The sequence below is a fragment of the Chiroxiphia lanceolata genome, chromosome 6, assembly GCF_009829145.1.
Source record: "Chiroxiphia lanceolata isolate bChiLan1 chromosome 6, bChiLan1.pri, whole genome shotgun sequence".
Taxonomy (NCBI): domain Eukaryota; kingdom Metazoa; phylum Chordata; class Aves; order Passeriformes; family Pipridae; genus Chiroxiphia; species Chiroxiphia lanceolata.
The window spans coordinates 31,544,776-31,570,481 of NC_045642.1; the positions used below are offsets into that span (position 1 = coordinate 31,544,776).

The window sequence follows — 25,706 nt, forward strand, 5'->3', positions numbered from 1 at the left end:
ATCGGCATGAGATGCCAAAACAATGAGTATATTTTAGCAGAAGCACAGGCAGTATTGCGAAGAACAGACTTAAGTCCTCTAAAGAATACCCCTAAATGAAACAGCAAGGTCAACTGTTTCCTCACAGAAATTTCCTTGGGAAAGTCTAGTTTATCAAATTCTAAAGAATATACTAAAATGGGCCCGGATGGAATCTCAGTTCCCTCTCTGTCCAGTTTAGGATTATACTGTCATCCCCGATAGACATCTGTCTTCAAAACATACTCTTAAAGATCAGTAAATGTTTTACTTTTGGACAAATGACCAGTGGAAGAGCAGATGAATGAACTGGTTTAAACAAAAATCCAAACTTTTGGAAGAAATGTAGAGATTTGGTCTAAAGCATCATATCTATCTTCCAAAGGACTGTAACGAGAGCCAAAGCCACTTATATCAGGGGTCACTGCCTTCTGTATGCAACAAAGAACATTGTTATGTCAAACAAATAGCACTCTGAAGAATCACATTAATATTCCAAACTTGAGTTAACTCCTCTACTTTAAATGGAAGCCTGATAATCAGTGCAGGATTAATACAATTTACATGCAACCAAACTGGTGAATGAAGTGTGGAAAGAACTGCTGGATGTATACTAGGCTCGCAAGTTTCCAATAATATTCTAATATTCTAGAGTACTGAGAAACAAGGCCTTCACAGATAATGGATTCTCCCGAGGTGAAACCATTGCCATTTTGTAGCATATGTAAAGGTCATGGACTCCTTTGTACCCAGAATATGTTTATTTTGTTTAAATAGTCAAATATGTTATTACACTTCAGTGTATGAAAACTGAGGCCTCAGTATGAGTCTATTGGTCTAAATGACCAATGCGAGGAAAAAGGACTATAACAGAGGCTCACAAGCTCCTGAATTTCAGGTACTGATACTGTGCAAGTCAGAATGGAGTGATTGTAGTGACTCAGGCACTGCTTTTTCTTAACCACAATAGAATAAGGATATTGGTAGATAAGCATTGATCTGAAATGCATGAAAATGAAAAGGTATCTCCCTACCAACTCAGATGTTCTTTCCCTCTAGACATCTTTTCATTTCTTGATGTTATCATAGATTAATTAGTCTTTGGTGAATAATACTGGCAATACTATTGCCTATTTATATTTAGAGAAGTAGCTGTTAAGAAGATGTGGCAGCATATTTTGAAGATCCTGAAGATAATGGATTGTAACAATTATATTAAGTCAAGCACATCAGTTCCATAGACAGAGTAATTACATAATAGATGGATCTAGCACCTCCATGTTTGCTCACACAGTGCACTATGATGGTGCTGTTCACTCAAAAATCATTGTTCTGCTCATCGGTGTACGGGTACGGAACAGCACTCTGATACTGCCTAGTAACACTTACTAGAATCACAGAATATCCTAAGGATGCTCCTCTTGTGCAACAAAGAAGCTGGCCTAACTGACACCTCTACATATTTGTAGTGGATCCTTCTACCAGCTGAGAGATTTTGAGATTACTGTCTATCAGCTGTATAATTCTCTGACATATAATTATAATGCATAAATGAAACGTAAGATGTTTCAAGTCAACTAGTGCATGTACAGGCCGTATGGTCTAACAACTAAAGATATGATCTTATTGTGATCTATGATAGTACCAATTATAGGTGGTAAATGACCTTCCAGGTCTAATAATCAATGTTAGATTTAGCTTCCAGAAGATAAACCACCAGTAAAGAAGCCCCTTCATCCAAAACAAACCAATGTCGTTCAGTTCTCTAAATGTAAGGAAGATGTGGACATCCTGCTCTGATATTCTTGTGATAGGGCATACAAACAATGAAGAGAAAGGTATATGCAAGAAAACAAAGAAGACTAGAGTATTCTGGAACTGATTACACTGTCTGCACTTCTCCATTATCTGTTGAGTGGGAGTAATCCTGAAGACTCTGCAAATTATTCTCAAAAGCGATAAGGAAAGGATAAAAATCAGTTCAGATTCCTTGATGGTTCTTAATGCAAAGAATATATTGACAGCCGCTGAAGGCAATGAAAAATAAATAATTGTGATCATTACAGAAAAAAGCTTTTTCCCTGTGAGCCATTATCGCTTTGGTTTTTTTTATAAAGATAGAGCAGACTAAAAGAATAACAGAATGAACTAGTAATAGGCTGCCTTGCTGATTAGGTTACTGTTTATCCCTGAGTATAAGCATATGAAGAGTAACATGTAGTGAAAAAACCTTTGGTAGTTACAAAACAATCCATTACTGAACTGAAAAGGCCATTCTCTTCACAGGGAAGACCTTTTCAGGATTCAGTCCCTGCAGAATCTCTCTTATATGCCCAAAGGATTATAACTATTACATAATACTGGGTGAAAGCTGTTACCACAGAATTTGATGAGCCATCGTCTGCTTCCATTGCAGCTTGCAGAGGTGTCTTAGCATTAGATGATCCCACTGCAATCCAACTATTCTACTCGGGAGAAAAATGATGCAGAACAACTCACATCAGAAAGACTTCTTTCCCTAAAAGCTGAAACTTTCTGGTCATTTCTCTTTTGATACGTTTTTAAAAGATGCTAATTTTTTCTTGATACATCCTAACAACAAAATTACGTGGAGTCAGGTGGCAATAAAAGCATTCAAAATCTTAAAGAGATTTCAAGATCACCTTCCAACTGTTTCTGCAGCTGGTATAAAGGAAACTAAAATCTGCCAGGGTACTGAGGTTGTTTAAACATGCCTTTACAGTGTTGGAAATCTCTCAGGCAAAATAATACACAGAATATCAAACAACCTTGAGCACTTTCACAAAATTCTTTGTATTCCAATTTCCATTGTTTCTAAGGCCCTAAATTATTGGAAATTATTTTGTGCTATAAAGAAAGATATGCTATCGCTATTTTTATGTTAAAGATTATAGTTATATAAAAATAAAATATGTATATCCTTCTGAGCCAAGTAAACTGGAGATAACTCTGTAAGAAGTCTTCCTAATTTGATAAAGTTGCTGAAAATGGGCAAACAGAAGCTCAACTGCTTCACAAAAGAAGCTCAACCCAGTCTCAAAATGCGATAGTTGACTAGGACATAAAGTTCAAAGAAATACATAAAAAGTCAGAAAGGACAATTCTAAGCAGAATCACTTGTCATTTCTTGTTTTTCTAAGGACATATACCAAGCTTCACTTACTAAATGATAAATACTAATCAGCAGTATCAGAATGAGAGAAGTATAGAATGTCTTCTCCTCACAAATGTTTGCAGTGATTGTATCAAGTCTCTTGATTGCTGTAGAGATACTCGAGAACTGTCTGGATACAATCCTGAGCAAGGGAGGATTCCACAACCTCTCTGTTCCAGTGCATGGTACACGCACAGGAAAGAAGTTCTTCCTCATGTTCAGACGGAACTTCCTGTGCATCAGTTTCTGCCCAGTGCCTCTTGTCCTATCGCTTGGCACCACTGAGAGGAGCTGGGCTCCATTCTCTTGTCATCCTCCCTTCAGATACTTAAGAAATATTGATGAGGTCCCTTCTCAGTCATATCTTCTTGAAGCTGAATAGGTCCAGCTCACTCAGCCTTTCCTTGTAAGAGAGATGTTCCAGTGCCTTAATCATCTTTGTTGCCCTCCTCTGGACCCAATCCAGGAGCTCCATGTCTCTTTTGTATTGAGGAGCCCAGAACTGGACACAGCACTCCAGGTGAGGCCTCATCAGGGCTGAGTAGTAGGTCAGGATTACCTCCCTTGACCTGCTGGCCATGCTCTTCCTAATGCACCCCAGGATACCATTGGCCTTCTTGGCCACAAGGCCACACTGCTGGCTCATGGACAGCTTGTTGTCCACCAGCACATCCAGGTCCTTCTCCACAGAGCTGCTTTCCAGAAACTTGGCCTCCAGCCTGTACTGGTGCAGGGGGTTATTCATCCCCAGGTGCAGGACCCTGCACTTGCCTTTGCTGAATTTCAGACAGCTCTTCTCTGCCCATCTCTCCAACCTGTCAAGCCCTTCTGAAGGGCTGCACAGCACTCTGGGCTATTGGCCACTCCTCCCAGCTTCATATTATCAGTGAACTTGCTGAGGAGGCATCTGCCCCTTCATCCAAGTTATTGATGAATAATTTAAAGGATACTGAGCCCAGTATTGAACCTTGGGAGACACCGCTAGTGACAAGCCTCCAAATAGACCCTCTGCCACTGGTCAGAACGCTTCTTGCTTAAGCATGAGTCATTTCTAGAGTTGTGAAACCACAGAAAGCCCTCTGGACTAGGAAGTACTTGTTTGTTATTTTAAATAATATATATCTTACATTGTAGCAAATGTGGGTAGAGTCCTTCCCAAATCTTCGTTTGCGAAGCCTAGCCATGATGATGATGATGATATCTTACATTAAATACAATTTAAGAAGACACACGGAGTAACCTTTACAAGAATCCAGAGTTATTTATATAGTTCAAAGAAGAGTTGCATAAGAAATAATGAGTCTTTTCAACTGTGTATCTCCTGCTTTATATACCATTATTCTAACATATGGTCCATTACATGAAAAAGTTTATATAAGTAGTTTTTGGATTTTTAATTGCAAAACTTACCTTTCTGGACAAGTTCAATTCACATTACAGTCAACTGCTCAATGCAACTTAGAATAAAGGCATCATCTCAATAATTAAAAATACCATATTGCCCCTTTCAAAGAGTTGTCTCATCTCCCACACATTCTACTTTGAGGATTATGATGCATGCAGTATATGTTATCTCTGGACTACTGCTTTCCCTTGTAGAGACAATTGCCACTTTAGTGCTGGAGAGTGACGAAGAGCCTACACAGGCAGCACAGTCATTCAGATAGTATTTTCAGTAAGAGAGAGTAGGTGGCATTAGTGGATGAGGAAGATATGTAATACATTTTATCTGTGAGCAACAACTGGGCAACACCCTCTCGAAATTAGAGACCACACAATGTTCTGTTTATAACACTTCTAATATTGTAGTGCTCCTGACCAGGAGACCATTGTACGTCAAGGAGTTAGCATTCCACATAACGGTTCTCCAGAAGTTCCCACAGAAGGTTGCCCTGAGCACTATGCCCAGTGTGGTTTTCAAGGATGTGTCATGCTGCACAAACCCCTTTGGCCAAAGGACAGACTCATCCACCTCATTGCAATGGAGCAGCCTGTAGGCGCTCCCACTCAGTACTGGTGATTACACCACCAGCATGGTTTTCCTTTATCCAAAAGTGTAGCAAGAATTTCTCAGGAGTAGAGAAATCTAGCCACAGATTGTTTCGATGCTGCATGAACACAAAGTTCCCAGCATCTGAAGGGAGTAAGATTTATCTGCTATCTATATTCCTCCTCTTATTCTGCTTTTATTCAGGTATTTTATTCAGCTATTTGCTGTCAGGCCTTTCTTACTGAGATCCAGAACACATCTGGCACGTCCCTCTCTCACTTTCCTGCCCCAGCATAAAACACACACACACACACACACACACACACACATACACACACAGAGAATTTCCTTTTCATTTCAACACTCATCCCTTCTGACTACAGAAGGAGAAGCCCTTGCTCTTTCCTTGCAATTACTACCCAAGTCTTTTCTGTCCTCTAAGTTTTCTCTCTGGGCCCAGTAATACCTATGATATTTGAAGACATTAAAAAACAATCAAAGATTTTTTTCTTCTGCTAACAGTTATAAATTTGTGGTTAAATATCAGGTCTACCAGGAATCCATTAACTCTATAGCAGCAATCTTCCAAGAGGTTTTACATTTGTACCCATGAATCTAAGCACAGTATTTTGGTTTTGCAGTTGTAACCATCCATAGTGATCAAATCTAAAAAATTAAGCCAATTTCCAAGCCACTATAGCTATTCCTTCTTAAATGTCACAGATCATTTAGTAGTCCCTTAGGTCTTTAGCTGCTGTTTCAGTTTCCACTTCTGTTAAACTCCAAAAGTAGAAATATTTTTAGTAGGAAACTAAGCATTTTTTGTCTGTCACACAAATTTAAAAATATCACCAAGAAAACATTATAAGACATTGGATACACTAAATATATTTCATTTGAATGAGAAGCATATAGCTTTCTACTCTAAAAAACAAAAGTGATAAAACATTTTTTTTTGTCAGACAGCTCCTTTTCTTCCATATTCTTGAAACTGGGAAATTTGAATTTCATGTATTTTATGTAAAACTAATAATAACCATGATAAAACTAAGGCACAGGAAAATAGACTACCACTTCAATTAAATATACTCAGTTGAATGTGTTAATTAGCAAGTTAACATCTGGCCATCCTAATTTACAGTAATGACAAAAGAACACTATTTTGCTCAAGAAATAATTGCAGGCTAACAAAATAAACATGCTTCACGCTTTTAGGCTCCTTCTATTATAATGATGCTTTTGTAGGGAGATATTAAATTTCTCACTGACCTACTTGTAGAAAAAATTTCATCAGTAATCTCTGTTCTTTGGACAGATTTCAGTGTTTGACTGAGGTTTGATAGGAAAATGTTTCATTCTTTTGCAACTCTGTACTTTGGATGTTACCTTCAGTTCCCGGAAGATAATCTATGATGGGGAAGAGAGATAAATATGGTTTTCATTGAGAGTTTTGTATGAAAGAAATCGCAGTGATCTAGAGAACCATTTTAAATTAACTGCTTATACCACCATTTCAAATTCAAATTGATTTCGTTATTTTTATTTTTTACTGGCATTGGTAAGCTATTATCCACCCTCTCTATAAAGTAAACTTGTTTTTGTTGGTGGGCTTGATGCATTGAATCTTATTCCTGATTTTGAAATCTACAAGTTGAATGATTTAACTGTAATGTTAGGTGTGCAGTCAGAGAAAAACTTGTGCCTAATGTGTTAATTTTGAAGAACTAGGTTGTGACTGCTGATGATGTGAGACAGGCAACAAAGCTGGTGAAGGGTCTGGAGCACTAGTCTTATGAGGAGCAGTTGAGGGAACTGGACTTGTATAGCCTCAAAAAAAAGGATGCTAAGGGGGAACCTTATCATTCTCTACAACTACCTGAACAGAGGTTGTAGTGAGGTGGGGTTTGGTTGATTTTTGCAAGTAACAAGGAATAAATAATAAATAAATAGGACAGGGGGAAATGTCCTCAAGTTGTGCTGGGGGGTTTAGATCAGATATTAGGAAAAATTTCTTCACCAAAAGGGTTATCAAGCAGTGGAACAGGCTGCTCAGGGAAGTGGCAGAGTCACTGTCCCTGGTGGTATTTAAAATACACATAGATGTGGCACTTGGGGACATGGTTTAGTGGTGGATTTGGCAGTGGTGTTAGGTTTACACTCGGACACGATGATCGTACAGGTCTTTTCCAAACTAAATGATTCAATGACAGAATACATTCCTAATTTAAGACAACAAAAGGGGATCAAATTTGAAGATAGCCGATCACATGTTAATTTCATGTTTCATATCTATTCAAAATGCATTCAATATTCAAAAGGACAGTTAGAATATTTCCTCTGGTTTTCTTTCCCTATTATTTATCTACCCTCAGAAGGCAGTATAAGTGCTCAAATATGTCCAGTATTGTTTTCATTGGTAGAGATCTAGCAGACTGAATTCAAAAATCTTTTTGATAAAAGCTAGTCTGAAATTCGCTGTTTATTCCATCAGAGAGAATCTCCCTTTCTTTTTCAGTCTGTATATTATGAGATTGTCATGGTGTTAGATGAACTACACATAACTAGCTCAGTTTTTGCTGTTGTAATATTATGACTCTGCAAAAATACTATTTGTCCAAATATAGGATTGTTTTTTAAACAGTTTAAGATATTAAAATTGCACAACAAAATACAGAAATTCAGAATATTCTGAAAGTGCACACACAAATATCACATTAAAATCTGTACATTCTTTCATATAAAACATTTAAATATAAAAACACACTGTAAAAGTGCCCAGGTGCCAAAATACATGAGGTGTAGCTCAGTTGTTTTAATTAAAACAAAAGGGCAAATGTAGGAAACTGTGTCATTATGAATAAAGCTTGATGCCTGTATATCAACTATTGGCTGAAAGGTCAGAATGCTTGTTGCAAGCACTTTCCATGGTTACGTCTGCAACAGAAGCATTCATGGTTTGGAACAATACTTAGAGGCATTTGAAGCTTTTGTATGTAAAGTAGTTCTTTACAGTTTCCTAATTTTAGTCATCTTTCCTTCAAAACAGCCTGAGGATAATTGTGTGCTGTCATTTAGATCCTCAAGATACTCTGTAAAACTCAAGTGTTAGCTTCAGTGTCCCAAATGACAGTCAGATTTATTTTTACATACTGCCTGTTTTATATAGAATTTATTCCCTAGAAATACTTTAAAAAATATAGAACACATTCCTTGCTCCAAATACATAAAGAAGGGTTATTTTCTGCTTTATCAAAGAAGAACAAGAATTTTAAAACATCTCGATGTTAAGCTCTTATCTTCATAAGATATCCTCAGATACTTAGTTTCATATTCCAGAATGATAAATCTTAGGTAATTCTCACTCATTTTAAATTATGTTCAACTACCAAGAATGGTAAGAATGCAGAAGAACCCTTTAAAATGACAGGACTGAGCAATAAAAATTTCCATAGGAGATCAGCCTAATAGAGAGGTTTATGTCATCATGCTACTGAGGTAACACAGTTAAAATATTATAGTATTTGTAATTTTAAAATCAAGGGTATTTTGATAGTGCATAACAACAATAATGAAGCAGGTTATAAATAATAAGAGAAAATAGAAATGTCATTCTATGCAGAAATGGTGAAAGTGAATATATGTGTTACCTTTGCAATCTTAGCATTCCACCTAATCTTGTCATAATGATGACACGGCTGAAATTGAACACAAACGTTTCTGACAGAACAACCCTGGAAATCTTTGTGTATATGTTTTATAAGAATGTATTTTAAAAAGTAAAATTCTGCAACCACTCCACCCCTACTGAACTCTGATGATTTGATGGCATTGTTTCCCTTATACATTACCCTGAGGACAATTAAGTCACAGAATTTCTGAAATCCTACAATAATTGAAAAGTACAGAATTACAGAAAATAATATCAAAATGCTAGCTATTTTATCATGGAGGAATCCAGAAAAAGAACATATCAAAACCACAGGAGAAATGAAAAGGAGAGACACTGAAAATTAACCTTACATATCTGTTTAATTTGAAAAGAATTGTTTTTCTTGCCTAGGTAGGTGCATGCTAAGAAATACTTCCATAAGGAGCTCAAAGATAATCCAGGAGAGCAAACATTGTGACTTCAGCCACAACAAATTACATTATATGTATTGTATTATCAAAACATTCTGTTTGGCAAAATACATAATCTTGCATCTAAAGATATAATGTTGTCCAGTCAAAAACATAATCAGTGTGGTCTCCACACACCACAGCAAAAATAATTGGCTTTTGTTACAATCATAGCTCTCTGAGATAATTTGTGCATATCAACCCCATTTCCTTAGGAATCTAATGCTTCCACCCAAGATGCACCCTGCTCTCACATCTGTCTCCTTCTTACCTGGTGGCATCACTTCTTATTTCCTTTATGTAAAAGCCATGAAGAGAAATAGTTCCACAAACTGTGGATCACATAAACTAAACAGCAGATAAAATACAGTGGTTATCAATGTTAATTAACACAATAAGACTTTATATCTTAGAAAAAAACCCCAAACAAACAAAACAACAAAAAAACAGAGGAAGCTCTTGGGAAAGCTTCTTTATTATGTCACAGAAGCAGACTTCAGAGGAAGAATTCCTTTCAGCCTGTTAAGAACTGAACCTCCTTACTTAAAACTGCTGCGATACAGTATTTTAAATGTGGAGTAGACCTCTTCCTACCTTTTTTTCCTGGATCCTTTTAATAACCTATGGTTTAGGGGATTTCCATGAAGATCCTAATGTGTTCAAGTAACATTTCTGTGGATTTTTTTGCAATTTTATAAATACCTCACATGAAATTTTGAATGCTGTGATTTTCAGTAAACTATGACAGGCTGTACTGGGTTTGTATGGCCAGGTTTTGATAGCAGAAGGACTAAAAGGTGGCTTCTATGAGAAGTTGCCAGAAGCTTTCCCCATGTCTGGTAGAGCCAATACCAGCTGGTTCCAAGACGGACGTGCCACTGACCAAGGCTGGGCCAGGAATGATAGTAACGCCTCTGTGATAACATATTTAAAAAAAAAAAAGTTATTGTGCTGATGTAATTGTGGCCAGAGAAGAGAGGTGTGAGAATATGTGAGAGGAACAACTCTGCAGACACCAAGTTCGGTGGAGAAGGACGGAGAGAAGGTGCTCCAGGTGCTGGAGCTGAAATTCCCCTGCAGCCCGTGGTGAAGACCATGGTAAGGCAGCTGTGCCCCTGAAGCACATGGAGTACCACCAGGGTGCAGAGATCCATCTGCTCTGGCATGGGTCTCTTCTATGGGCTGCAGCCCAAGAGAGAGGTTGTGAACCTGTGGAAAGCCCAAGCTGAAGCAGACTCCTGGCAAGGACCTGTGGAGAGAGGAGCTCACGCTGGAGCATGTTTACTGGTAGGACTTGTGACCCTGAAGGGTCCCATGCTGGAGCAGGGGAAGGACTATTTTCCTGAAGCAGCAGCAGGAACAACATGTGATGAACCAACCCTAAACCCATTTCCCTGTGCTGCCAAAGGGGGAAGAGGTAGAGCTGGAAAGGAGGGAGGGGTAGGGGAAGGTGTTTTTAAGATCTGTTTTAACTTCTCATTGCTCCTCCTCTGATTTTGTTAGTAATAAATTCTACTAATATCTCCAATCTGAGTCTGTTTTGTGATGATATTTGGTGAGTGAACTATCCCATGAATGCTACATTACATTTTCTCTCCCCTGTCCAGTTGCAGAGGGAAGTGACAGAGTAGCTCTGGTGGGTGCCTGGCATTCAGACAGGATCAACCCACTACACAGGCACAGAAGAAAATAACTTCACTTAAAACCAAAGTTATGTAAATCAAAAATATTGGAGAAATTAAAATGCCTCTTAAGAATTCTATTACCTACAGAGTGATTAGTACTGAACAATCCAGAAAACAGCTAATCAGGGTGTGTTTTCATTATTTACTGTTGTGATGCTCTCTGAACCAGTAAATCATTTCGGTAGTCTAGACTAGTGGTCTCCAAAGTGGGCTGCATGCAGGATGACAACTAATTTCCTTCTATGACAAGATGACCACTCAGTGGATGAGGAAAACACCAAGGATGTCATCTACCCGGACTTCAGCAAACCCTTTGACACTTTCCCACAGCATTGTCCTAGAGAAACTGGCTGCTCATGGCTTGGACGGTGCACTCTTCACTGGGTAGCAGGATCTGGACAGGCTGGATTGATGGGCTGAGGTGTGAGGTTCAATGAGGTGAAGTGCCAGGTCCTGCACTTGGGTGACAACAACCCCAGGCAGTGCTACAGGCTGGAGACAGAGTGGCTGGAAAGCTGCCCAGTACAAAACGACCTGGGGGTGCTGGTCAACAGCCGGTTGAACATGAGCCAGCAGTGTGCACAGGTGGCCAAGAAGACCAATGGCATCATGGCCTGCATCAGCAATAGTGTGGCCAGCAGGACCAGGGCAGTGACTGTCCCCCTGTACTCAGCACTGGTGAGGCCGCTCCTTGAATCCTGCATCCAATTATGGCCCTCTCAGTTCAGGAAGGATATTGAGGTGCTGGAGTGGATCTAGAGAAGGGCAACGGAGCTGGTGAAGGATCTTGAGCACAAGTCCTATGAGGAGAGGCTGAGGGAGCTGGGGTTGTTTAGCCTGGAGAAAAGGAGGTTCAGGGGTGACCTTATCGGTCGCTACAACTACCTGAAAAGAGGTTGTAGGGAGGTGGGGGTCGGCCTCTTCTCTCAGGTAACAAGTGACAGGACAAGAGAAGAAGGCGTCAGATTGAGCCAGGGGAGGTTTATATTGGATATTAGGAAAAATTTCTTCACCAACAGGGTTACCAAGGACTGGAACAGGCTGCCCAGGAAAGTGGCGGAATCACCATCCGTGGAGGTATTTAAAAGATGTTTACATGTGGCACTTAGGGAATTGATTTGACAGTGGACTTGGCAGTGCTCGGTTGACAGTTGGACTGGATGATCTCTGAGGTCTTTTCCAACCTAAACGATTCTATGATCCACTGTGGTGGATCATAGTGGATGATAGATCTATGATCTATCATAGATCTATCATAGGGAGAAAAAATTAGAATATACTTATATTGGAGGGTGTGTACTCAAAAATTCCTTACTGATTAAAATTCCTTACATGATTAAAAAGTTTGGAGACCTTTTTTTTTCCTTTTAATAGTCTGCCAGGAGGGATGGGCACTTTTTAATTACTTAGCTCAGACAACAGTGTTTCACTGGTAATGATGATACTATGTTATTAATTTCACATTTGTAACCTTGATATATTGTATTACAAGAATACATGTGCTGGAGGCTTGGAACACATCTACCATAGCCTGTTAGTTCAGCACTGCACTTTTATATAGCCCTCTGCTTACTAGACTTTGTTTGGCTCATATTGCAAAGTAGCCTTTGAGTATATGAACTGGAATCCTTTCAATTAAAACTTATTTGGAAAATGGACATGCAGAACATGTAATCCACTCCAGCTGTTAAGAGGTACACAGAATAATGCTAGAAGCAGTTTGAAATAAAACAAAGTACATACTATGTGGATGCTATATCTCCAGCACCATATGCTTTAATTTATAGATAGATGCATTTTATTGCTTTGCATAACTTGGTAACACAGACATGATTCGAGATAATTCAGTTCTTGGCACCAGGGATGTGGTGGCTAAGACTAAGGCAGGCATTTTTAAAATTTGTCTCTATACACCTTGCTCTGATTTTGTTTAGCTAGAAGACACCATTTGTGGAAGCCTTTAGGACATCACTTAAGACAACATTCCAGCTCTGTGTCAGAGATGAAAAGAGCCACTTAACCAACATATTCAATAAAACATAGAATCCACTTAAAACTTTCCATTTCACATCTGTGCTCAGATACAGCCCATCAGCACGAAATCTCATCTAGACCAATCTTGTGCATCTGATAAGAGAAAGCAGTTGAGCAAATAAAATCCCTCTAGCCACATCGTTCAATATGTCAATACTATTTTACATCATTCCTTTATGTCTCCTTGAAGGAGGTTTTTGGTTGGTTTTCTGTTAAAAACATATCATCTTTCATATTCTGTTTTAGACAGTGGACCTTATGTATGACAGTCACTAATAGGATTAGGGCACCATAAAAAACAATTAATCATCAGAGAAGTTTAATTAGGTGTAATCACACAGTGAAGTACTAAGCGTCACTCTACTAATACAGTTTGCAAGCTTGCATATCACAGGAAGGCTTGTGCAATTTTTAGTGTCTTACTACTGTGGTTTCCAATCAAGACATTAAAACACAACATTAAAAAATATCTAGAAAACATACTATGAAAGTAAAATAAACTACACTACTCTAGTGGAATTATCTGCAGTCTATCAGCTACAAATCTTTTTCAGAAAAATACAGTGTATTAAGCTGGTTTCTGATAGAGACATGATTGCTGTGCCCTGTGTGTTATTTTTTTTTTCTTACAATCAGTACATTATCAACCAATGGAAGACATATAATCAAAACTTTGATGCCTGCTTTCAGGCAGTCTTACAATTTGCATAAATTAAGCATGAGAGTTAATTTTAAAAGTGCAGTAGAAATAAGTAAGAATGTTGCTGAAATGCAACCAAATGTGCCACTTCTGGACTTTTCTGTCTCAATCTCTTTATCTGTTCCTCATATAGAAGTGCTTCTATAAATTAGATAATTTTTATAATCTGACTCTAAATGTTTTTCAGTCCTACTGTGTCATTTTTGTAATTAGGGGATCAGCCCTTCACGTGCCATTGTATATGGTCTGGCACCAGAGACTCATACATAACAGAAACGGTTTACCGTTCTGGTCTTGGTTACTTTCCTAATAATCCCTCAGTCTTTCCCCCCTGCTCCCACCCCCCCACCCTTTCAGTTGTTCCTGCACACTGAGCTAATAGCAACCACCTTAGCACACTTCTCAGGATCATTCTTGGATCACAGCAGTCTAATTAGAGACTTCTATTTTATATGCAAATTGGGGATTTTTCTATGTCTCCCACACACATTACTTAACATTAACCTTCCCTGAATTTCATCAGATGGTTTGTCAACCAATTAGCATTTTGATGCCCTTATTTGCATTAATACTTCATTTCTCTAAAAATAATAATTTTCATAATTCACTAAGACACTACCTGTGAATAGCTATAAAACCTGAATGTTATTTAAGAAAACACCACAGACAAACAAACAAAAAAAAAAACCCCAAAACCCAAACAACAACACAACTGATCTCTTTTTTTCCTATATACAAAGGACCAGCACGTAGAACCTGTAGGGTTTTTAGAAAGATAAACAAACCCAAGAAAACCTGATCTCCTTTTTTCCTATATATACAGGACCAGCATTCACCTATTGTGGCAATCATAAAAAAAAAAAACTTTCAGAAATCTATTTACCACAAGGAAAGATCATACTGTAGATCTCAAACTCAGTCAAGCCCTTAACCAATTATGACATTATCACTTATGATAGGACAACATTAAATTTCCTTCATAGATCCCAAAAAAGAATCATCAGAAAACATTCTTATAGCCTAAATATAACCAACCAAAACTTAATGTAACAGGTCACATGGAAAATTATTAGGGCTTTTATACAAACTTGATTTACTTATATACTTGCCAAAAGCTATTTGCTGCTTAATGAAGCTGAGTTTTGTTTCCTCCTCTCATTCAGTCTAAGTGACATTGCATTTAATAAGTGACTTTTCCAGTGAGAACAAAAGGCACTGAAAACATTTCCCAGTATATGGGGTCAGATGAAAAGTAAAAAAGTCTGTGTTAGAGCTGGTCAGAAGATGCCCCAAGAACTAAGCGGGTTTCAGGTGATGGCTGGTACAGAGATATGTAGTTCGCAAAAATGGAAAACGAAAGAAAGCCAGGAGGAAATTAGACAAATTGGTTACTATGGTCACAGGTAGAGATATTTTCTATGCTGGAAAACAAGAAGAAATTTAAAATCCTGTTTCTAATGCATTTAATGAAGAAAGACTGACTAGACAAACAGGACTGTGGTAATGAAAAATCTGATGCACATTATTATCTCCTCTTAAATGCAAGGTAATCAGAAATGCCTGAAGGATGAGCAATATACTGGTCTGTCTTGTAAATTAGCTTTCAGCTATTTTTCTTCTCTCTTTGTGAGAAAACTAAAGAACTATTCTGTTTGCTTTAGAAAGTAAATAATAGCATTGCTGAAACGATACTGTGTCATTAGCAAGGCATTTCAACTTAAATGGATGGACTATCTTTATCTTCCTGCCCTTCCCTTCTCAATGCTGCAATATTCCATGATCTGCACAAGCTACATTTCTGTATGTTCATAAGACTAAATTACACAATAAAACATAAAATACATTTGTTTAAATTCTTCTCACATTAGAACAGGAATTAATAACAATGTTTAAGCATTGTCCATATTCAAGACAGCTTGTAAGAGTACGGTAGCTTGGTGAGGTGGTCTCATCTGCTATTTCTAGAGCCACTAAGTCTGTGAGGCCACAAAGCCCATGAAATGTAAGATGGAAGACAGCAAGAAAACAAGAAGTGACAATTCCTATTTTCATAGGGAAAGTTAGTGAGTATACTTTTTCATCCAGAGAGTCTAGGCATTTGATGCCCTTGCCAGAAAAGCAGAGGAATGCTCTTGATACATTCATCAGTCCTAATAAAGATCAGAGTTAAATCACTAACAGATGTAAAGAAATTTGGGCCACCCCCACATATCTCTTCTAAAGAAAGAAAAGTCAATTGGCCTCTTCAGTGCCAGATGCCAAAAAGAGCAGATACCCAGCTTCTCTGCTCAGTTACTTGGTTTACATCACCCACAGCCCTCAAAACAGTAAAGAAGCAGTAAGGCAGACAAGAATAATCTGTAATACTGGTAATGTCAGCAACTGCCTGGACCTAAAAGAAATCCCATCAAATGCCCGGAAACATCCACAAGGGCAGAGCTGAATCCTGCTGTCCAATAATCAGGGAACAGTGATAGACACTTCAGTCATCTCTCATTTTACATTCTTTTGTAATGATTTTTTTTGATTGAGGGTCTGTAATTGCATCATCCCTGGAAGATGAGAGAAACAGATGAAAAGCCCCTTCAGTGAGTACTCCCTAAGGATTTTCTATGCAAAAACTTGAGATAGCAATAGCCATAGTATTGGGAAGAGTCATTTCCTTCAAGCAAAAACAGTCTCAAACCTATCAGAGTAGAAACAATCCAAAAGTCAAAACTGATATTCACAACTACTAATGGTTTCATAGGTGGGGAAAAAAATCCCACAATACAAAAGACAGTCCTATGAAACACTCGTATGGCACTGGTGTGAGAGTGTGCCTGCACAGCGGTTCATGCCTGCACAGCCAGGCTTGGCACCAAAGCCTGGACCCAGAACCCAGTGTAATACAGACTGCACTTTCCAGAAAAAGGGGCAAAATCAGACTTAGAAGAAACAAAACTAACTTAGATCAACAAAGGACTAGAAGAAAAACTGACATAGCACAACAGACAATGAAATCACAGTCAACTAGAAGCAATATGATACCATATAATAAATATAAATATAAGGCTATAGACAAGAACTTAAAAGAATGGAGCACAAATACATGGCTAAGAGTACATTAACAATACTACAAGAGGTGAAAATCTCTAGCTTGTAGCATGAATGCATATACATGGAGAGACATTAAAGGAAAGTAATTTTTTGTTTTATATAAAGTTTTTGACAATTTGTCAGATCATCTCACACACAAGCCTTTAATTCTCTCCAGCATGGAAACAACAAAATCTGTAACATCATTTATGGGTTTATACAGCAAGTAAAAAACTCAGAGTTCTTTCTGTCATTTAAATGATGTAATTTACACTTTTTTTGTCATATGTAGCTTGGAAAAGAATACTAGTCAGTGATTGACTCTGCTAATACAGGATTTGGAAACGAACTCAGGAAGAAATCTGTGTGTACATTAGGTGAACTTTAATTGCAGGGAAATATGATGAGACAAAGTTGTTTTAACTTAACACATTTTACTTCTTAATTGTCCTTGTTGGATTCATGGCCATAAGAAACTCTCAATCATGAAAACCCAAGAAGTAGGAGATCCAAATCTCCAAGTTTATTAGGGATTTCATACACTAAATTCAGATCTCAGTGCCAATTTTTTGTTACTAGCTAGGGCATTTGCAAAAGCTTCTAGAAACTTTCTTTTCCTGGATGCAGGAGCACAGTGAAACTGTGTACTGGACAGTCAGATTCTGGAATCAGTATATTAAGAGAGTTAAAAGACAAGTTCTCAGTTTTAACGAACTCATAGTCCAGTATGACTAGCAATCTAATCATGGAATAACACATGACCATAACAAATTGCCTTTAAATTTTTTAACTTGCATCTGTAAGGTTTAAAGTCTATGGAAATGCTACTTGTTAATACTCGCTAGACATTCAATTGATAATACCCTTTTGTGTCATGCTAATTAATAAGGCCTCTTGTGCTGTGAGTAATTATAATCTGAGAATGAGGAAAACACTGGGATGTATATACTTTAAACAGTTGGAGTCTCTTCAAAAAACTCTTACTCTGAGAGGGAAAACTGGATCCAAACAGATAAATAGAGCAATAATCTCAGTATTATTACCAAATTCCAGTGTCTCCCATCATAAACCTTGGGGAAACTTTGTGTGAAGATCCTCAGCCAATGCTGATACACTTAGCAGATGAACATCAATACAATGATGAAGTAAACCAGTTACAGGACAAACTCCTATGCAAAACTGGGATGACAGTGCATCTCCTTGTTTATGTAATGCACCGTTGATTTTGCAGAAGATGCACAAAATATTTAAATGCTGCCCCGCCACCCAATATCAAGATATGAAATCAGTTTTGTGAAGACTGAATATTTTGAGGTACAATTCTGTTCTTACAGATTATCCACTACAGTACTGATGAGTACCTTTCTCTCATTCGTGGGTTTTTTTTATATAGGACTACAAACCAGCATTTTTTGACAAATTGCTACTTATTTTTGGCACACATTGGCAAACACGAAAATATTTTGAAGGATCAAGGCCAGTGTCTCTTGGCTGCACACAAAGGTTGCATGAGTTTCATCAGCTACTGTCACCAGCAAAAAGATTCTGGGATGCAGTATTATGCAGGTATACGACACCATAAAGTTAAAAAAACAAATAATTTTGAGAAAGTCTCTGAATAGATTAATTTTATTTGTAGTCATTTTAAAGATACATATTTTTGATGGCAGAAAGTCCAGTTTTGCTCGGAAATACAGCTTATAGTGAAATCAGCTTACTTTGTTCACAAGCTGTTCCTAAATATGACTATGTGGAAAAGTAAAAATCTCATGAATTCCTAAGTCATCTAGAGCAACTCATCTCTAAGAAGACACAGTGTTCCCCATTTCCCTTCTGGTTACTTCCCTCTCCCTCATAGTTTTTATCTTTTTTTACTCTTCGATCTTTATCACTGGAGTCTGTTGCCTCACAGATCAAAGACAATCTAAGAAGAATGCATTTCGGCTATTCATGAAAATAATTTCCATCTATTAAACTATTAAGTTAACAAATGCTTCAAAACAAAAAAGAGAGCTATCCTATCACTATTCAGGGGGAAAGCTGTGTAAGTCTTATATGTAGCCTTTAATACTTTATGCATATACTTTCATTTAAAGAGCACCTACAGAAGAATTACAGGTGTTCTTTGAGGAGCATAAAGTGTGTCTCTGTGAGAAAGGGTGGATAATGGAACCAAAAAAATTCCCACCTTCCTCCAGAACTGGTTTAGATCTAAATTTACAATTTACAATCAGTACTAAGAAAATATTTCTAACAAGATTTCTTAAAATTAACTACCATAGGAGGTAACCATTTAAACTTTTTCTCTACATGGGAATATCTGTCTCTTGTCACAAATATTATAGGCATGAAATAAAATGGCAATGTCTTTCTTTTGCATATTACTTTCATGAATTGAACACCTGCTACAAAACTAATTTCTGGTCTTGAGATGATGAGATGCATGCATATGCCTATATGAAAAACATGTGGGAAAGCACATAAAAAACCCCAAGACAAAACGATTCAATTCCTTTTTGCGGTTGACTTGCAAATCCTAGCAAACTAAGTATTTTTTTAGAAATCTGTTAATGAGTGGTCTTCTCACTCATTGAGTCTTCCTCTAGAATAATAATCCTTCACTACATCATGTATTTCCTTTCTAATGACAGAATGCTGCAATCAAAAAGACCATTTCTTACCGTAAGGCGTTACTGCTGACATAAAACTATCTACAGGCACACCATCCAAACTTTCCCTAATCAGTCATAAATTGCTTGTTACTCTTGAGAAAAATTTCAATACTGTAAACAAAATTGTATTTTGTCATGAATGTCATTAACTAGAAATAAAGTAATGTTAAGGTTGCTGGTTTTTATTTTCTTTTGAATGCAACTGCTTTAATTTCCAACTAGACAATGTTCTTCAGAACCAGTGTTGCCTGATATGCTCACAGGCCCTATGCACACGAAATCATTTGGCTTAGAAGACCCCTCTTTAGGGCACAACATACTACTACAGCAGGTGAGGAGCACGGCTGAAATCTGACGGTGCATTTTTGCAAGTTTGAAAAGCTTCTTGCTTACAGGACTAAATAACTCTGATGAGAATAGAAGTCTAGAGAAAGTCAAAACAGTGACACCTTCTTAGAAATGTGTTGCAATTTCCGTATTTACTGTCTTCATCAGTTCCAGAAGTATTTTAAAACCAGCAGGTACTGAAAATGAAGTGACATTGCTTTAACCAGTATAGAGGAATGACAAGAATGCAGATGGTAGTACATCCATTTAGGCATTCACTCAGGTGTTCCTCCTCTGAAAGCTTCTCTTACTGAAGCATTGGTCCTGAAGATCCTGATAGAAGGTGACAAAAGATGCATCTACCTCCTAGAAGAGTTTTCAGTGGAGAAACCTATGCACCTATGACAAAAATCTAGGCATGGTAAGTTACATGACACTTCATTTCACACTGAGAGAGATGCTGAGGAACTGTAGTGGTGATTGGTTCCACACAATTCTTCCTAACCTTGGTATAATGCATGAGGGTAGTTAGGGTACATGCTATCACTTCTGCCATAAATACTCCTCATCCATACGCCTATAAGATGCCACACATCACTTAATTTTGGCAAGTGAGATCCACTGCTTCAGTTATACCCAACACTGATGATATATACTCATTCAAGGAAATAGGTACACGTATGTACAGGCAATATTCTAGACACATAAAGTCTCATAGTACATATATACACAGAGTGAAATCACACTCATATGCAAAAATAAATACATTCTAAACACTCCAGAGTGGAAACATTATAAAGACATGTTAAAATGTGTAGTACTGCAATACAGACAAATAAATTCTCACAGATAAAATATAGGATATTTGAAAATTACTAATACATTTAGAAACATGCGCTTCATTAATCTTCGAATGATACTTTTCCATCAACAGATATATTAAGGCTTGCAGAATTTTTCCTGTTCTATAAACTCAGAGATACAGCCTCTGCTTACAGTGATGTTCTACCTAAGATGTAATTACGTGAATTAACAAAATAATAAATCAGTTTTCCTCATAAGTCATTTTGAGCCGTAGAAGCGGTTAATCTACTACCTTTCCTATGCAGACACTACCTAAGAGACTTCTTTTTATTTGCCACAGAAATTATTGCTCTCTGTCTGATAAAGTACCCTCCTTTGTCATTTAAGCAAGCAGTTTACTTTGTAAGGACTATCAGAAAAAAAGAATATTACAATTCCTATAAATATAATTCAGCAACCCATCAAGTTAAATCAGATTTTAAAAATGGAGCTATTCTTTTTGCATATTTCATCAAATTAACCCCCTTAAGATTTCATGTTTACATAGAGGAGGGATAGTTGTGAGGCAAAATAATGAACCATTGTGCATGGAATAAGATTATGTTCTCTCTGGAAGTAACATTCCAATAAGCTCATTTGCCTTCTATTTCTCCTCTCTCCTTTTTCTACTCAAATCTGCTGGGAAAATCTTTCATAAGTTAAGACTACTCCCTATATTTACTGCAAGGACACTTAGTCTTCCAGCTTTTCAGCTGTCATTTAAAATATGTATATGCAAAATAATACTTTTCCATATTCAGTATATGTTTGTCCATTATACTCACTGCTAGTGTGTCTTAGCATCTTCCTTGTTTCATACGAATAACACCTTTTGTATTGCAGTTTAAGAAGTTCAGTCATCTAAGGTGTGAGAGGTGGGCTGACCTAAGTCATATCATCAAAAACCCATTACCCTAACAAGACAAGACAGCTACCAGGAACAAGTAAAGGAAGGGATTTTTCCCCAACACTTTAAATAACTCTGACTTAGAATAATACAGTCCTTCCTCCACACTTATTTGCTGGCACAACTGAGACTAATGAGTAACCCATCCTTTGCTGTTTCCAGGATCTCAAGCACTTAAACACCAGTTGAGTAAGAAAAAGCTGAAAATTCAGAAGAAGTCTCCTTAGGAGGTTCAGGTAAAACCACATTCCTGTGACTACTGATCTTGCATTAAGTTCCTAGAAGTAAGATTATTTCTTATTTTCCAACATTCCATTTTTCTTGGTTCATTGAACTCAGTTTAGACAATGAAGCCAGAAATATGAGCTTTCTTTATCTTCAACATTAGCAAAATGTCAGTGGGATTGGATTCCCTATATTAAAAGAACAAGATTGTGGTTTAGGGTCTTTGTCATTTTTTAAAGAGTTTTGGAGCAGTACTCTGAACATCATGGAAATACTATGTAACACTAATAAATTTTGAAAACATTCTTTCTTTCTGTCCAAGACCAAAGTCTGAACATTGGATCTATCCTAATAAATCATGTTCCCCTTGAAAATTCAGGATAAGGGAGTCCATGCATCTTGAAGGAGAAAAAAAAATTTTGATCACAATGGTGTGATAACTTTGACTGATGCAGATACAGGCAGTCAGTGTTTTTCCTAGCAGTGCATTTGATACTAATTGAGGAGGAATAAATTCTCACCACTTTACACACTGCAAAGTCATGTCTACATCAGATATTATGCAATCACTTCCCTTTACAAGATTTTAAACTACTCTTAATTCTCTTTGCACAGCTGAAAATGAGTATATGAAACAGCACAACGGGTTAAGCAATCACAGTGAGCAAGCAATATGTCAGACTGACCTACTAATAGTCAAACAAAGAACCAGCTACACAAACCATGCAATCAGATCTAAGCCAAATTCCCACCCAGTACCCATCTTTCACCCCACTGAAAAACAAAACTGACACAAATTGCTGATGCACTTTCCACGAGTGGACTTGGCTAAAGTGAGTTTTGTTATAATGAACATTACATTGGAGGTAAACTTCAGAACTTACTGTTGTCATAACTCAAAATCAAAGAGCTTGTAATGATTTTGAGTACCAATGACTTCATACTATTGCCTTAAGACTACTGAAAAATACGGATGGGTTTTTGATCTCAAAAGCAGACAGACACTATGTTTATTTTTGTTATGAAAATGTAACTCAATGTTCACCAGAGTTTTGTTACCAGAAGAGTCCTGCATCTCTCTTCTGGTAACAAAACAGAAATATGTTGAATTACGCAAGTTTCTGGCATTAAAAATCCTGCTGAAATCAACTTAGGCTGAAGGTAAACTGTACTGGTAGAAATTACTAAAATTCTATTTTAGATTTGTAAATATTGATCTAACAACTTTAGATAATTTCCCCTCTCCCCCATAATACACTTCAAAATAAGAAATCGTATGGCTTTTTAATGTAACTTTTCTGTAATTTTTCAAACAAAGAAATTCAGTGTTGAAATGCAATAATACTGTACCTTGATTTCTTCTATTTCGTCTGGCACTATCTTGTATGCAGATATAGTCCCACCCAACCTGAAATAAGGAGAAGAAAAATGTTCTCAAAATCAGTAACAGAAAATGCAATGTGTTAATGGTGTCATGACTTGTTCCAAAACACAAATATTCCTTCTAGCAATTTAGATGCAAAACCCACTAAGCCCCAAATCAAGAACAAAACCCCCCCTCTCTTTATCCAACAAAAAACCTTTATGTTATTAATATAAACATTAGAAAGAAGGTGTCCTTCACCTTAACAATTAGGTCGACCAAGCAGAATTACCACCACCGGGATGGTATTCTTTATATTAACAGCCATCAATCATCATATTCTATGATTTCTTGTTTGTGGCCTAAGGCATATGGATGAGTTTAAATATTTGAAGCCTGATGTGCTTTGTGCTCAGTATTTCACTAAGCTACTATATAGTCTTAAAAGCATCCCAATACAATTCTAGAAATTGAATTTTTTAAATTAAATGTGCATGTACAGACCTCACAAATCACACAGGCTCTATGGCCTCCATGTTTGAAAAGTCTCTGCAGTTCATGACTGGTAATAAAAAGTGGGCGATGCGCAATAGCTGGCACTGATGGAGAAAAATAGGAGGTTTTGTTCCACACTGAACTCATTGAAATTACTTTTTTAAATCCTGGTAAAGAATAGTTTACATGCAGAAGATGCATGAACAGCATGTACTATAAATAGTGATAAATATTACATTTTCCCCAGACACATGCAGATATGGCTTCTTTCATTTCATGAAGCAGTATTATTGATAGTGACAATTCAGACTTAAAAATGTAATTGCAATTAATGTCTTCCTGCTGGCTCTGCACAACAACACTACTCTTCTGAGTCCTACAGAAATGGAAATCACATAAGAAACTATTTATTGTAAAGCAGTAGACAGCTATCAAATGCACATTTGTATTATTCTCCCTATTACTGGAACTTTTTCTTCCAATTGTCAGCGTTTCTACACAGATCTATTTCCTTATATTGTATCTTGAAATTATTACACATACTATTTACTCAATGAGTAAAAGGGGAGAAGAGAGTAATACAGAAAATGCATTAGATTTTCTGCATAAGTCCTGCCTTTCCATATCTCTACAAGTAAGTCACTCATAAACGAACTGTTGAAGGCTTTAGACAGAAGATAAAGTCTGCACAGGAAAAGTCAAGTCTGAAGTCCGTCACTGCTCCAAGTAACATCAAGTATGATTTCTGTGTACAGACAGAGTTCAGATATTACAGCATTCAAATTCATCATGAACGATGAGTATACCAATTGCTTTCTCCTCTGCAATTTCCATTGCTGCCAGTCATTAAGTGAGCTTAAAAGTTGGAGAGAATCGAAACTTTTCTTTGCCAGCGCAAGTACAAACATGAGCTTTTATTTTTCATGACCTTTGTTCAACTGGTGTTTCTCGGGATAGCTACAAGAAATTGGTTTTAACATCATGACGAAGGATTACTTCATCAGACTGTGACATGAGATGGCTCAGATGAATGTATGTTAACATTGCACATGACCAGCCCTATTGCTGCTGGAATGAGGACCATAAGATACAAATTTTTATTGAGTTCTTTCAGATCCATTCCTGCCTGCATTATGGAGTACTCAAAAAAATAACTTCAGTGACTTTCTACCCTCTAGCAGAAGGGAAGGATAGAGCCTCTGCTGTCAGTACTCCAGCAACAGGGAATTCCACCTGGCAGATTTCATTCCTGGCCACCCTCAACACAACTATTAAGCACTTTCTTGAAACATATTCGAGAAAAAAAAAATCAAAATAATTGACTCAGTAAGCTCATCTGGTTTGCTTAAACCATTAGTTAACAACACTTTATGCAAATACTTCTGTAAAGTTTTGTGTCAAGAATTTAACACACTCTGAATCTGCTAAGTTGCAGTCCACAATTACACATTTTTAAAAGAGAAAGATATATTAAAAGTTACGTTACTGTTTAAATAAAATCTCTCACTGATAGCTCCAGCTCACATATCTCTTAATATGTTTACAATCCTATGCTGACATATTTAGTTAAAAATCCAGACCACAAACATAAATAATAACAAACTTGAAGCTGAAAGAGAATCATAGACACAATAATTTACAATTTTATAAATGCCTAAGAGTTGAAATGAAGTTTTTAAGGAAGTCTATATTTTCTTCATTTCAGAACATTAGATTTCATTCTATCTTATAACTTCCAAGAGAGATCCACCACAGATTATAGTACCAGATTTAACGGGTAAAGGACATAATAAACACATTTGACTTTGTGTATAAAGTTTAGCAAACTAAGAGGTAGAATCTGCTGTGAAACATGGTGCATACTCTTCACTCAAAGACCATGAACACCAGCTTATTGCTACTTCAAAGCAAATACTCTGAGAAATTTGAAAGCATTTAGTTTGGTGTTACCACATCACTATTACAAATCTCCCACAGTCAAAGTGTAAGGGACTAGACAATGTCACACACACATAAGTTACTGAGAAAAACAAAAACATTGTGATGAGTGGTAAGAAAAAACAGCAAATCAAGGC

General features: G+C 37.1%; 1 protein-coding gene across 12 annotated transcripts in view; it reads right to left on the bottom strand.

Moving 5' to 3' along the window:
- Nucleotides 1-25,706, bottom strand: part of GPHN (gephyrin) — a 291,964-nt gene that overhangs the window by 146,542 nt on the left and 119,716 nt on the right. For all 12 annotated transcript variants that reach the window (XM_032689727.1, XM_032689720.1, XM_032689728.1 and 9 more), the window contains one exon: nucleotides 23,124-23,181. In XM_032689727.1, coding sequence (XP_032545618.1) covers nucleotides 23,124-23,181 — 58 coding nt within the window. The remainder of the gene's footprint in view (nucleotides 1-23,123; nucleotides 23,182-25,706) is intronic.